This window comes from Drosophila suzukii, chromosome 3 (genome assembly GCF_043229965.1).
Source record: "Drosophila suzukii chromosome 3, CBGP_Dsuzu_IsoJpt1.0, whole genome shotgun sequence".
NCBI classification, from domain to species: Eukaryota; Metazoa; Arthropoda; class Insecta; order Diptera; family Drosophilidae; genus Drosophila; species Drosophila suzukii.
This window is the reverse complement of record NC_092082.1, coordinates 81,515,148-81,529,430: the sequence shown is the minus strand read 5'-3', so window position 1 is coordinate 81,529,430 and position 14,283 is coordinate 81,515,148. Positions and strand designations below refer to the sequence as shown.

General features: G+C 47.8%; 3 protein-coding genes across 5 annotated transcripts; 2 read left to right on the top strand and 1 right to left on the bottom strand.

Moving 5' to 3' along the window:
* The first annotated feature begins 65 nt into the window (after positions 1-65).
* Positions 66-1,852, top strand: LOC108020164 (dentin sialophosphoprotein). The gene is made up of 2 exons (XM_065866847.2): positions 66-1,466; positions 1,516-1,852. Exons 1-2 carry the CDS (start codon positions 66-68, stop codon positions 1,774-1,776), a joined length of 1,662 nt encoding a protein of 553 aa, XP_065722919.2. The 3' UTR covers positions 1,777-1,852.
* Positions 1,853-2,177: 325 nt separating this feature from the next.
* Positions 2,178-10,187, top strand: woc (without children). Of its 2 annotated transcripts, XM_065866896.2 has the most exons (12): positions 2,178-2,506; positions 2,814-3,775; positions 3,836-4,096; positions 4,163-4,207; positions 4,598-6,444; positions 7,037-8,109; positions 8,168-8,553; positions 8,611-8,736; positions 8,805-8,926; positions 8,984-9,113; positions 9,176-9,275; positions 9,341-10,187. In XM_065866896.2, the coding sequence occupies exons 2-12, from the start codon at positions 2,881-2,883 to the stop codon at positions 9,513-9,515; spliced, it is 5,160 nt and encodes a 1,719-aa protein (XP_065722968.2). In that variant the 5' UTR covers positions 2,178-2,506; positions 2,814-2,880; the 3' UTR covers positions 9,516-10,187. The 2 variants fall into 2 exon arrangements, with proteins under 2 accessions (XP_065722968.2, XP_065722969.2); XM_065866897.2 differs by lacking the exon at positions 4,163-4,207.
* A 187-nt stretch (positions 10,188-10,374) lies between these two features.
* On the bottom strand, positions 10,375-13,838 carry TfIIA-L (transcription factor IIA L). 2 transcript variants are annotated; one of them, XM_017088260.4, is made up of 7 exons: positions 13,677-13,838; positions 12,135-12,335; positions 11,795-11,803; positions 11,424-11,729; positions 11,155-11,362; positions 10,852-11,096; positions 10,375-10,795 (listed from the first exon to the last, which is right to left on the bottom strand). In XM_017088260.4, exons 1-7 carry the CDS (start codon positions 13,698-13,700, stop codon positions 10,688-10,690), a joined length of 1,101 nt encoding a protein of 366 aa, XP_016943749.1. In that variant the 5' UTR covers positions 13,701-13,838; the 3' UTR covers positions 10,375-10,687. The 2 variants fall into 2 exon arrangements, with proteins under 2 accessions (XP_016943749.1, XP_016943750.1); XM_017088261.4 differs by lacking the exon at positions 11,795-11,803.
* Between the last annotated feature and the right edge of the window lie 445 nt (positions 13,839-14,283).

Genomic DNA, 14,283 nt, shown 5'->3' with positions numbered 1-14,283 from the left:
GGAGCTGTCTCTAGACTTACATAGTACACAATTTGGAATAAAAAATTTGTGTTTCCCTGGCAGGAATGTCAGACTCTGGGGAAGAGGGCCCCGGCGCAAAACGCCAGGGAAGCACCAGGAACAAGAGTTCTCCGGTGAGCATCGACTGGGAAGATGAGGAGGAAGCGGTGGCGAGGGACACGGTTGAGGATTTGGTGGACCACTCTTCGGGAAAAGGGAGCACCTTGAAGGAGAGGGACACGGTTCAGGACTCGGTGGACCATTCTACGGGAAAAGGAAGCACGGTTACGTCAAACAACACGGTCCAGGATTCGGTGGCCCTTTCCTCAGGAAAAAGTAGCACCTCAAAAGAGAGGGACATTGTTCAGGACTCGGTGGCCCTTTCATCAGGAAAAAGTAGCACCTCAAAAGAGAGGGACAATGTTCAGGACTCGGTGAACAATTCTTCGGGAAAAAGTAGCACCTCAAAGGAAAGGAACACGGTTCAGGATTCGGTTGACAATTCTTCGGGAAAAAGTAGCTCGTCAAAGGAGAGGAACACGATTCAGGATTCGGTGGACCGTTCTTCTGGAAAATCGGGAACCGTGAGAAACACGGTCCAGGATTCGGTGGACTATTTCGTGGAAAAAGGGAACGCAGTGACACCGAGAAACACGGCCCAGGACTCAATAAATTATTCTCCAGAAAATAGGAGCGCAGTGACGCCAAGGAACACGGTCCAGGATTCAATTAACTATTCTCCAGAAAATAGAAGCGCAGTGACGCCAAGGAACACGGTCCAGGATTCAATCAATTATTCTCCAAGAAAGGGAAGCATACTAAAGGTACCCGAGGATGAGGACGTTCCAGTATCCGAGGAAAGCAGTCCCGAGCGAGTAAGCTTGGGGGACGACTTGCCTGGTCCCCGAACCACCATTGCATCGAATGTGGAATCGGGGACGGCATCGGATGATTCTGGGGCCGCCAGCAGGAAGCCCAGCCAGGATGAAGACATTCGGTCCACGAGCAAGACCCGCCGTTTGGAATATTTTCGCAGTGGGGTCGACGCCGATTGCCAGGTGCATGTCCTGAGCACCTGCCCCGCATCCAATGATCCGGTGGCCAGTGTGTGCTACAAAAAGTTCGGCTGCCACCGGATATTTCTGGCAACCGCCTCCGACAAACTCGAACAGGATGTGTACCAGAACAAACAGTGGAATGGAGTACTGCAGATCAATGGGGTTTCCCCCGAGAGCGTGGAGATCTTCCTGGAGTTCATATACACCTTCGAGGTGACCTCGCCGCTGGTTCAGCTTAATCTCGTAGGGGATATATTCATCTTGTCCTGCGCCTACAACATGCCGGAACTCCTCCGATCCTTTTCCGAGAAGCTTAAGCAGCAGGAATGGCCTCTGGATGGCATCTTTCCTGCTTTTGACCTGGCTTTCCGACACAACCTTACCGATCTGGAGAGGATTTGCATGGAGGTGGGTAATAAATACCTTTAGAAGCTATTTCATTTCCTTACTTTTATAGAAAATCTTGGAGAAAGGAGAGATATTGACCAGGGAACGTAGTCTCATGGATCTACAAATGTACGCCTTGAACTATGTGATCCAGCACTGGTTGGTGGCGGAACTGGTGTCCCAGGATGATCTCATCAACATATTAAAGCAGTACCAGGAGATCAACGAGATCACCTTTGCCAACACCCAGAAATTCCCCCATTTTACCAAGATAATCAAGTATTTCCCCAGTGTCCTTTTGGATGCCGAGGGGTTTATTAACCAATATTAGAGAACAGGTTTGAATTCTCCTTTATTTTTGACCCCTTCGGAAAGATATACTTCAATAAAAATCCATGTAGTTCCTAGTTTTTAACTTTTTTTTGGGATCTGATATATATAAAGAAAAAAGTTTCCAGGATGCCTATGCTACAGAAAAATCAAGGTCCTCGATGGTATAAAAGGTTGATGGATACCTATGCTGACTGAAAATGAAATTTTTTAACGTACATAAACAAAGAAACATATACATATAGATTACAAGACATGACAGACATATTTTTCAAAATCAAATGACCAGAGCTGTCAACCCGTTGCAATTTTGGTTGCGTCACAATGTAGTGCCTTGTTATCGATATTTCTTGGTATATACTGACTGACCACACAAACGCGTTATTGCGAGGGCCGCATTGGTACACTGGTGCGCCATTTTCTCGCATAAAGCCGAAAAATTCACACAGTGGCCGAAAGCGAGAAATTGCACAGTGCAAAAAGGTGTTTGGTAATTGGTGAAAAGTTTTGCGCGAACCGTTAAGCGTTTGTGATGTGCCCGCCACCCGCGCAGCGATGAAAGGCAGCTAATTGCGGCCCCAAAGACGCGCTCTCCACAACAAAACTCGTGCCGTTGGAAACTCGTCGTCGGTTGGATTGGAATTGCCGATTCGAGTGTGGAGTATTGCATCGCATCCGCATCCAAATAAATGCAAGAAAAGCCGTTGATGCAACGCGTCCAGAAAGATAATGCAAGTGCAGTGATATTAATTACCTGGCAATGGCAATCGGCGCATACAGACACGCTCCTTGTGTTCTTTTTTCTCCTCATTTTTCCCCTATGGAGGCGCATGTTTTGTTTTTTCGTGCACTGTACCGTGGGTCCAGTGTGTGTGTGTGCGTCGGTGTGCCTGTGCGTGTGTGTGTACACATTTTAGGCGGCAAGGGTGTGAGGCCCTGGCCAGCCGATAGTCCGCGCGCAGCGATTGTTATCGATAGGCGCGATGCACTAACCATTTGTTGTTTGTTTTTTTCTCTTCCCTTTGCTGTTTTTTGCAGTTTTCTTATGTCTATATAAACAAGCGCACAGCGAGAATCGGTTAAGAAACAGAAGAAGAACACAGATATGGAGGAGATATCCAGCCTAGACTCATTCGGCGCCGATTCCAATGCGCGACCGGAGTCAGCCACACCAAGGCCAGAGGATCAGGAGCAACAGGATCCAGATCAAGAACAGCCAGCTGCGGTTACAGAAACATTAGACACTCCCGCTTCCCCACCAGCAGAAGATGCAGTGGCGCAGGTCAGCGAACCACCCCCACCGGAGGACTCCTCCGCCAAGGAGCCCGAGGATGACTTCGAACAAATCTCCGAGGGATCCTTAGACGCCGATGACAACCAGTCGCAGGAAAAGGCCGCCAGTCCACACGCAGATCCCGTGGAGGCGGAGCAAACCGCCGAAGAGCCACAGCCCGTTGAGGAGCCGCCAGCAGAGGAGGATGAGCGGCCACAAGAGGCCACAGAAGCGGTTAGCGTAGACCCACAGGAAGATCAGGAGGAGGCGGAAGAGGAGACAGATGCCCTGCAAGCCACAGCGGAGGAGGAAGAGGCCGCTGCCGCCGAAGCAGATGCAGATGCAGTGGATGGTGGCCCAGCCTCTCCAGAAGCCATGGACGTGGACGATGGAGAAGGTGAGGCGGAAGCAGAAGCAGAAGCAGAGGGAGAAGCCGACCCCGAAGCTGATCCTGAAGCAGAAGAGGAGGCAGCTCTTGAACGAGAGGCGGCGGACGATGTGGATATGCAGTCTGTGGGCGGAGATTCACACCTAGCCGAGGACGCAGAGCCTCCAGAGGGCCGCGACGAGGTAGACACCAGTCTAGAGGAGCAAGACAATGGCCAAGATCCAGACGAGACGGAAAAAGAGACGCCTGCCGATGAAGATGACAATCCAGAGGCCGATGCAGATTCGGAACAGGTTGAGGAAGCTGCAGAAGAAGCTGGTGAAGCCGAGCATGGCGATGGTAAGCTTTAAAAACGTAAATATCTTTATTTAAACTATAATTTATAAACCAACCTTACAGACACTGTTGAAAATGTGCTGGAGCCCGAGGAATCAGACGTTTGCCTTATTCCCGACGATCAGGAGACGGAGGTGACTGAAGCCGAGAAGGAACAGGCCCGCGAGAACGCCGAGAAAGCCGCCGAAGAGGAGGAAGCCGAGGAGCGGCAGGCCAAGACACCCGATAACGATGGGAAAACCATTGCAGATGCCCCCGTCGATCCAGAAGACGATAGTGCCGCTGTCGTGGACCCCACCGACGAGTCCCCATCAACGCCAAATGGTATGTGTGCCAGACGAACACCTCAAATGTCCCTTCCCACATCTACTCTATCCATTTTGCCTACAGATGCTCAAGCTGGAGCGAAGGCGGCGGCAACAGATATTGCCGAAGGTGAGCAGATTGGGGTTATATTTGGACGAACGTCATTACCATCATTGCTTAAAAGCTTTATTCAATAAGACTCTTCTTATTGCTTTTGCTATTTTCTTCGTCCCTTTGGAAAGCCTTATAAATTTTGTAGTGAAATCATTTGCTCTAAGCATGCGCTTCGTATTTTAAGCTAATCAAATATTATTATTTGATATATGAAAGACCACTTTTGATTCGCCAATATTACCGCTTTTACACAAAATTAAAAATTACATTTTTATTTAGACAACAATATAAAATGCTAGTAAATTGAGATATTAATACATGCCGACTCACTACCATTTAAATTAGCCACCTGTTGATTGTAGAGCACAACGATGAAAACTAATGTAAATCCACCCTTCTTAACAGACGACGGAGCTGATGCAGCGGCAAACGAGGAGGAGGCTGGTGGTGATGCTCCCGATGCCGACGAGCCGAATGCCGAGGAATCCTCCAGCGCCGGAGCGGGTGAATCCGGAGCAACGCCGAAAATCATCATCAGTTGGATTGTTGGCAGCGTGCAGAAGTGCAAGCAGTGCGGCAACGAAAAGAATTGTGGCTTCAGGTACAAGAAACCTGAAGAGTCGGAGGACCAGAATAAAGACAAGGACAAGGGGGAGGAGAACGCAGAGGAGGAGGCGCCGCAAGAGCCTACTCCCAGCGGGTTCGAGTATATCTGCGACACCGCCTGTGTTAATGCCCTGATAGCCGATCAGCCTGGCAAGTATTTTGTGCGCCGCAAGAAGTTCCTGGTGGAGGAGGTGGTTCGAGAGGAAGGCGCCGCCGAGGCAGAAGCAGAGGCCGAGGCTGAAGAAGCTGGAGAGGATGCCACTCCTGCCAATACGCATGACTGCCTGCAGTGCAAGGAGCAGACGCGGTGCAAGTACTTCATCAAGCAGGACCAAGACTGCTTCTACATCTGCAACGACGACTGTTTCAATCTGCTCAACGCAGAGGAGCCGGAAAAATTCAAGCTAAAGCGCCACTCGATCCGAGTCCGCAACATTGGCGCCACAACGCTACAGCCGCCTCAAAACTCGCCCAGCAAACAGCCCGAGAGCAGTGTGGTGGCCAGGACGCTGGCCGAGGCGGAGACGGCGCGCCTGGACAGGATCGAGAGCTTCAGGAGGCGCTGCTCTGACTGCGAAACGGAGATCAATGCCAACGAGAAACAGCTCATGTGGGAGACTATGGACTTTTGCAATGAGGTGTGTCTGGGCAGCTATCAGCGCACGATCGGCTCCAGCTGCGTGACCTGCAAGCAGGAGGTGAGCTCCACGGCCCTGGGCAAGTACTGCGTTCGATTCGGATTCGATGTGAGGCAGTTCTGCTGCGCTGGATGCCTCAACACCTTTAAGAAGGGTCTGAAGACCTGCTCCTGCTGCCAGAAAGACATTAGTGGCGGGCAGGAAGGCTTCCTGGCTCCGGTGGGCGACAAAGATCAGTTCAAGGACTTTTGTTCGCAAGCCTGCCTTCGTCGCTACGACAGCATGTGCAATCCCCGTCGAAAGCTGCGCACAGATGTGTGTGGTGTTTGCAACAACGAGAAGCCAGTGCGGGTGGAGATGCTACTGGAGGACAGAGAGCACTACTTCTGTTCGAATCCCTGCTTCTCGGCCTTTAAGTTTGTAAGCAACGTGAACGCCGATCCGTGCGCCATGTGCTCCAAGTACTTTGAGCGGCGGAGCGCCGAGGCCTACACCATCTACAACGAACAGCAGTCACCGAAGGTCTTTTGCTCGCGGGTTTGCATCAACGTCTACATCATCGTCAACAGGCACATTGTGTCCTGCCAGTGGTGCAAGGTGAAGAAGTACAACTTTGACATGATTTACCAGGTGGGCGGACAGCAGGACCAGGAGACGCTCACCTGCTCCATCAACTGCCTGACCATGCATGGCGTTAGTTGCAACATCTCCGCCCGAGCGGTGACCAAGTGCGACAATTGTTCGAACTTCAATACGCCGCAGTATCACTTGACCATGTCGGACGCCTCCATGCGCAACTTTTGCACCTACCAGTGTGTTATGCAGTTCCAGAATCAGTTCTCCCGCGCCCCCCTCACCCTGGACAGCGATCTGCCTCCCAGCAGTAGCGCCGCCAGCAGCAGCTCAAAGTCGCATCAGCAGAGCCCCTCCACTCGGGGCAGCAAGAATGCGGCACCCTTCCCCACGGGTCTGCCCAAGCGCGTCAAGCTGAAGCTCTCCCAGCAGCAGGTGAGTCAAGTTCAAGATCTCCAGGGGCATAGGGTTCAGACTTGTGTCAATAAAGAGCAATGTAAAGATGAGAAATTACAAGGGTACACACTTGTTTTGAGATTATAAAAATGTTGTAGGTATTTATTATACATATATTGAGGAAACAATTTCGTCTGTTAAAATTTCAGACAGCTATGATTAGCCGTCTTTTAATTGATTGTTATAGTCTTTTTAGAGGAAAGCAACTCTAGTTTTCGAGGTTGTTGACTTCCCGAAACTGTTGATTCATGAAACAGCTGATAAGCACCAGTTTAGGAAATACCCTGAATATGATCTCCATAATTTTTAATGTTACCATGCAATTAGTGTTGCAACACCAAATACAATCTCCATTGCCAAAATGACAAAAGAAATATTGCAACCCAGGGTTGACTGTTCTTCGAAAAAAAAGATTATTCATAAATTGCATCTCGAAAACAGAGTTTTAAGTTTAACCCTAATTTCATGCAATGCTAAGTGGACTAGATTCAATTGTAGGTTCTGAGCTATTTATCTTTTAAAACTACATATCTTAACTATCACTAATTTCCTATTTCCTTTTTAATTACAGTCTGGAAAGAATGCTGGACCTGGGGCCAAGAAATCGGGATCCGGCACTATGCTGCCGGTTATATCCACGGTTCAATCGCTCGCCAGCGGCGAAACCGAGGCCCGGATTGGCAATGTGACTGTGCGGCGCAAGCGTGGCCGTCCCCGGGATTCGGGACCTTCTCCGCCACCGCTCCCAATGCCGTCGGCCCACGCGCCAAATCCTCGAGGAAGACCCCGCAAGCATGTGGACTACACAGTACGGTCTCCATCACCCGTTCAGACGCCCAACTCCCACTTGGCGATCGGCGGCAGGCGAAATACCACCACCACTATGGACTTCGGCCCGGCTACGGTGTCCGAGACCAAGATCATCACAGTGCCACCATATCCCAAGTCCGTGCGAAACGTGAACATTAGCTGTAAGCCGCTAACCGTGTCCACGGGCGAGCAGTGCACCCCGGATGTGCGCGATTGCGCCACCCAGACGGAAAAGGACTACTCCAACAAGGTGCTCATCCCGGTTCCGGTACCCATCTACCTACCGCAACCCATGTATATGTACTCGTTGCCGTTCCCTGTGCCCGTGCCCATTCCGCTTCCAATCCCAGTGCCCATCTTCATACCCACCACACGCAACACTTCACAAGGCATTCTCAAGGAGATCAAGAAGATACAGGACAAGATGCCGGAGGATCCGCTGGAGGCGGAGTTGCTTATGATGGCCGAGATGGTAGCCGAGGAGAAGCACGAATCGGATTCCGACTCGGACAACGAGATCAAGCCGGATCCAGGACTGGTCACGCTGCAGTACCAGAACAGCCTCGAGTCCGTCGCCCAGCAGCAGCAGCAACAACAGGTGGTGGACGTCAGTGGAGCCGGGCACAATCCTTATGGCGACGACATGCTACAGATCGCCCTCAAGATGGCCACCGGCGATTATGACAATCACCACCAGACCTCGACGGTGGATCTGGAAACGTCGATGACGGCGAATACGATCAGCAGCCAGTCGCCGATGGGTCACGATGGCATGGGTCAGATGGGAGTGCATCACCTGGACCAGCAGCATCACATGCTCGATGCCACGCAGCGGTGAGATCAGAAAGATGCTCATTAACTTACTTAACTAACTCCATTCCTTAACTTTCAGAACTCCGCGAGGTCGCAAGCGAGGCGTGGGCGCAGTCATGGATTCGCCCAATCGCAATAGCCGCTCGCCGGTGAAGAGGCAACGTGGCAGCGAAATGGACCACTCGGCCCTTCAGCAGCAATCGCAACAAGCTCAGCAGCCGCAAGAGAAGCCTGATGCCCAGATGTTCCTGAAGTACACCTTTGGGGTGAACGCTTGGAAGCAGTGGGTGATGACGAAAAACGCGGACATCGAGAAGAGCTCGATGCGCCGGCGGCCCTTCAAAACAGAGCTGCTCCAGATGACCGCAGACGAGCTCAACTATTCGCTTTGTCTGTTCGTCAAGGAGGTCCGCAAACCCAATGGCACGGAATATGCGCCGGACACCATTTACTACCTTGTGTTGGGTCAGTATTTGTTTATTTATTTTATTGAAACATTTTTATTCAACTCTGTTTCCGCAGGCATCCAGCAATATCTGTATGTGAATGGACGCATAGACAACATCTTCTATGATCCATACTATGAGCGGTTTACGGAGTGCCTGGATGAGGTGGCGCGCAAGTTCTCCGTGCTTTACAACGATTCGCGTAAGTGGAATGGCAAAGAAGTATTTTGATATCACAATAACCACTTATTGATTTCCTTCCCTTTACAGAATACATTGTCACTCGCGTGGAGGAGGAGCACTTGTGGGAGTGCAAGCAACTGGGCGCCCATTCACCACATGTCCTGCTCAGCACGCTCATGTTCTTTAACACAAAGCACTTTAATCTGACGGTAGGCTGACTTTAACACAGGCTCTGACTTTGAGTGACGTGTGATGCTTTTTTTCAGACCGTGGAGGAGCACATGCAATTATCCTTCTCGCACATAATGAAGCACTGGAAGCGCTCATCACAGAATTCCAAAGTTCCTGGCTCACGAAACGTGCTCTTACGATTCTATCCACCGCAGGCGGGTCTGGGTAAGTTAAAAAATTAGTTGGGAATAAAGAGCAATTAAAATATTATAAATCACCTCAAACAGATGCCAATCCGCGGAAGAAGAAGGTTTACGAGCAGCAGGAGAATGAAGAGAATCCGCTGCGCTGTCCCGTCCGCCTTTACGAATTTTATCTCTCTAAATGGTTTGTAATATGTTCAATGATGCAAAGATCTACAATTACTAATGGTTTTACTGTACTCCCGCCAGCCCCGAGAGCGTGAAGACCCGCAACGATGTATTTTATCTGCAGCCAGAACGCTCCTGCGTGCCCGACTCACCGGTTTGGTACTCGACGCAAGCCCTGGGGCAGGATGCACTCCAGCGGATGCTGCACCGCGTCAAGATGGTCAAGGAAATCAACATCGCGCTACTGACGACTTAATGTTTAATTAGGCAGTTATATCAATGTGTACGTGCAAGGCTTGTCCTGCAATGACACCCGGAGGACGATTCTTCGGCTTGGTGCTTAGCACGAGTTTGTTTGCGGGCAAAACCAAATAGGGCTAACCTAGGAGCGAGAGTTGTGCTATATTATAAATTGTTTTAAACTTACTTTTACACCTATTTTGATTGTCTATAATTTCGATAGCGCGGAGAGAGAGGAAACCTTGTATAAAAATTGTAAACGATAACCAAGCCCATCTCACTTTCGATTGAATTATAATAAACTAGAAACCAGCAATCAGCAATCCACGAAACACCCACTCACACACAAAACACATACGCACACATGCAGACTCCCTGAGACATTTTCATTAGTTTTAGGATCGTAAGCCAGACCCCACGCATCTTTAGTCATTACTTAGATTGTTTAGGCGATAAGGCAATAAGGATGTGCCCTAACCGACCGGATAAGTGCATGTATGTATGTACATAGATCGACGATAGATGACCACACAGTGAGTGTACAATGAGAGTTGTACATAGGATGCGAACCTTAACCTTAGCCGCACTGTCGTTGTAAGTGTTGAAATGTAAAATGCTGTACTCCTTAACTGCAAGATCGAAGTGCATGTACATGTCTATATATAAATACATACATACTTTCAATGAACCCAGATGGCTTTTATTTTGGCAAAAAATGAAAGCCCCCAAGCTTCAAAAATTATAGCATTACGCTTAATATTGATAAGATTAGCCCCTCAAAATTATATTTAAATTGTGGAAAAACAGTATATTTATAAGAAAACATCTGGAAACTATGGGTTCTGCTGCTCTCGTAATCGGAAAAAACAGTCTGATCATTTTCACAAGTGTTTCTGTTTATTGACACAAAAGTTATGCGGCACTCTATTTAATACATTTAATTGAGATGGTTAATTGCAACACACTCTTTAACTAGCGTAATACAAAACAGATGGAACTAAAATAAGATAGTGTCGGCCCGAGTACTTGGCTTTCCTGCACAGGCTGTTGCTTGGTCATGTTTTCAAGGGGGGCAGCGTCCTGTCTGGTTAGCTAATGTCCAAGGCTGAAGGCGCATTCGATGAGGCTCTTTGTTTGATGTCTTTTGTAAATATATTCACACTGCCGCCGCTCTTTGCTCAGCTGTCACTACCACTCGGCGTCACCATTCGACTTCTGGAACACGTAGTCCTTTCCCCGCATGTTCATGATGCCATCTTTGAGATAGAATTTCCATTTGTTTCGCGACCTGGTGATCTGCAGAGAAGGTTTATTACAATATCCTGTAGAAATATATATTGTGTAGGACTTACCTTATCATACTGACAAACAATTACATTGTCTGTATCGAACATCTCGGCAGAGTCTTCGTCGGTTACATCGTCTTCGCTGTTCAGCGGCTCCTCCTCGGCAGCATCTTCATGCTCCACATCCTCATCGTCATCTTTGTCTAGATCATCATCGTCATCATTGTCGATGTTGTCATCGCTCTCCTCGCTTTCATCCTCATCGGAGGAGTCCAGGGCGCCGTCCAATTGCTTGGAGGCGGCAAGATTTTCTAATGTGCACAGAATACTGGATATTATTTGAAAACCAGAAGGGATGTAGCTCCTTACTCTGGTGATTGGCGTTGCTCAGGGCTGCATTGACGTGCTGCTGCAGCACGGACGAGGCCAAAGTGGTGGGCAAGGACATGATGGACGAAATCAGGTGGGCCGTCAGTATCTGGGTCAGCTGATTCTCCTGGAGCGCCGAGGCAGGCACTTGAATGGTGAGCACTCGAGATTCCGAACTGGCCGAGCCGGCTGGCGATGGCAGCGTGATCTGTGAAATCCAATGGACAATCAAAATGGGATACACCAATATGGTTCCAGATTTAACTCACGTTGACGGGCATAATGCGGTTGGGATCCAGCGTGGCCACAATTGGAATGGAGCCCTGTCCACTGCTCGCCGCCTGCTGCTGTTTTTGCATCATCGCTGCCCCTGAGGTGGGATGCAGTGGCGGTGGATTCTGTGAGTTGACTTCCTGCTTGATGGGCACCAGTCCGTTCTTGATCCCGCTGCCTGTGGCCATGCCTGCAGGTGACTTTAACGCCGCCAACGAGGCTGCGGAGCTGCTGCCGCCGATCTGTGGTTGTGATGTGGCCGCAGAGGCGGCTGCGGCCTTTTTGGCCTTGGCATTTGCTGCCTGCAAAGGGATGGAGGATTAATGGGTCTAATTCTTTGATTTCTTCGGCAGACAGATGGCTTTACCTTGGTGCTCTGCAGTGCGTTTGGATGTGAGGGCGGATGGAAATGAGTGGATTTGTATTTTTTATGAATTTCGATGATGTGTGAAGCGGCGCATTAGTCGATGTTGTTGGTGAGGCGCAGTAGCATTGTTGTGGTTCAAGTTGTTGAGCATAAGGAAGATAAAGCAAGATATCTTAGTCGGAATGTCTTTGGGGTGAAGTGGTTACATACAACATAAAAACATATAAATATATATGGAGTGCTTAAAATTTTCCTTATTTAGTAAAGTCCAAATGGTTATGGTAATGATCCTAATGAGAAAGGCGTGAACATTTCCACCTAAAGGTTCTGGAGCTTCTACCTTTGGATTGTTGGCCACGATAGGCGGTGGGTGGGAGCCATCGCTGGAGTCCGGGCTCAGCTCGACGGCCTTACTGGCCAGCAGCTTGTTGCGCCAGATCTGCTTCATCTCCTGCAACACCTGCTCGTCGACCCCATCGTCCAGAAACGCGTCCCGCACATTTGTGATCACGTCCTCAATTACGGCATGGTACACCTTCAGCTGCGAGCGAAAAGAGGGCGGGTTGGATAATGTATATAATTAAATTCGAAATGCACGACTATAATCGGTGGAAGAAATCTGTGTTTGTGTTGATTTAAACACTCATTATATTATTACTGCTCAACTCCCTGCTATTAATGAGTATACAGTGGGGGTTATGGTAATAGGGCTTCAATGAAGTGCCCTAAAAATAGAAAACTCTTTAAATTGATGGGGTTTTACATCTTTAAATAAATATTTATTTATCAATACCATAAGCTTTCAATGTAATAGTTTTTAAAATGTGTTATTTTTACTATCATGGTAAGAACTGGAATTATATTTCGATTATAATTATAAATATTTTCTTGCTTCATGAACCACAACTTTAGTTCTATTTTAAAACGGACGGAAAAGTGGAGAAACAAAAAGGGAAGATTCTTTGTATGTTTAATCTACCAAAAATATGACACTGAGCTATATTATATTTTCATCTTAATATTATTTATATTTAAAATTGCAAAAAAAAACAAGTTCTTATCAAGACAATATGAATGTACCAAATTTATAACATTTTAAAGAACAAGGCATGAGAGAAGTAGGAGTATTTAAGATAAACTCATTTTTAAATTCCTATTATCTTAGTAAGTTCAAAGATTAAGTAAAATGATCAAAATTAACAAAAAAGACCATTTTGTTATAGAAGTAAAAAATGTACATATACACGAGCTTTTTGAACCCTCATTAAAATATCAGCCGCAGCTGTAATATATGCAAAACTCGAACGCGGTATGTAAATTTATTGTTTTGCGAAGAATGTAAAGGTACATAGGTACATATGCATATAAGGAACATATGTACACGGGGGAGTGGAGTGCACATAAGATGTACCGGTATGCAGCGATTACTCTCCTAGTACGTAGTTTTGCTTTATCAGAGCGATAAGAGGAGGCCCCGACATGCTGATAATGGCGCACGCTACACCGAGGCACATTACCGCTAATTATAACCCCCATGGGAGTTCGTACTACTTCTCTGAACATCCAAAATACCCAAAAATATAAAAAAAAAATGCAAGGCAACGAACGCACAAATACAACCACAGCCAGACGGGCACGCACACGCACTCACACACACGCAGACGAACTGAAGAGGTTGCAGTTTAGGTATCTCGGATTTCAGTCATATCAGTGGTAAAGTATGCTATGTCAACCATGTCCAAGGAGAAAGCTTTCACTTTCCCGCGAGGACGGCGGGCGGAAGAAGTAGGAGGGACACCTTTATGGGAAGTCCTCCATATGGATGCATTTTATCCCACTACGATGACACAGATGGGGGTTCCCATCGATCCCAAACACTCACCACCGACGTCTGGCACAGGGCCATCTGAACCTTTTTCTCCGCCAGCTTGAGGCTTTTCCGTGCGCTGGCTCGGTAATTGACGTATTTGCTGAATTATAAATGGGCGAAGCGAAGCGAAGAATTAGCGATAGTGATGCGTCCGTGACGATGTAGGGCGAAGTGTGACCAGACGGAGGACCGCTTGAAAATGCCGCCTGGTGGATACCAGGGATGTAGAAAATATCGGTAGAATAATAGAAGTTATGGAAACAATCAATAAATTAAATAAATAATGAACAACTTTAAAAGTAAGTTTTTGCCCAGCCTAACGTTTACTTTAATATACTTCTACTTCTACTTAAATATATTTTTGTATGCAATTCTCAAAGTCGGGAGTATCAGTTCCACAATCCCGAAGCAAATCCGTTTAAGCTTTAATCTTCATAGGCATGATTCTAGGATTGGTAAAGGTGTGGTTTATCAAACGCTTTTATTAGCAATGGATATAATAATAACAAATTAGTTAGAAAACAATAAACATTTTTGGCGGGAAAGCCCAACACTTATCTGGCAGACAAACTTCCGTCTCTGATAGTAGCTAAACATTAGCTGTAATGGCAAACACTGT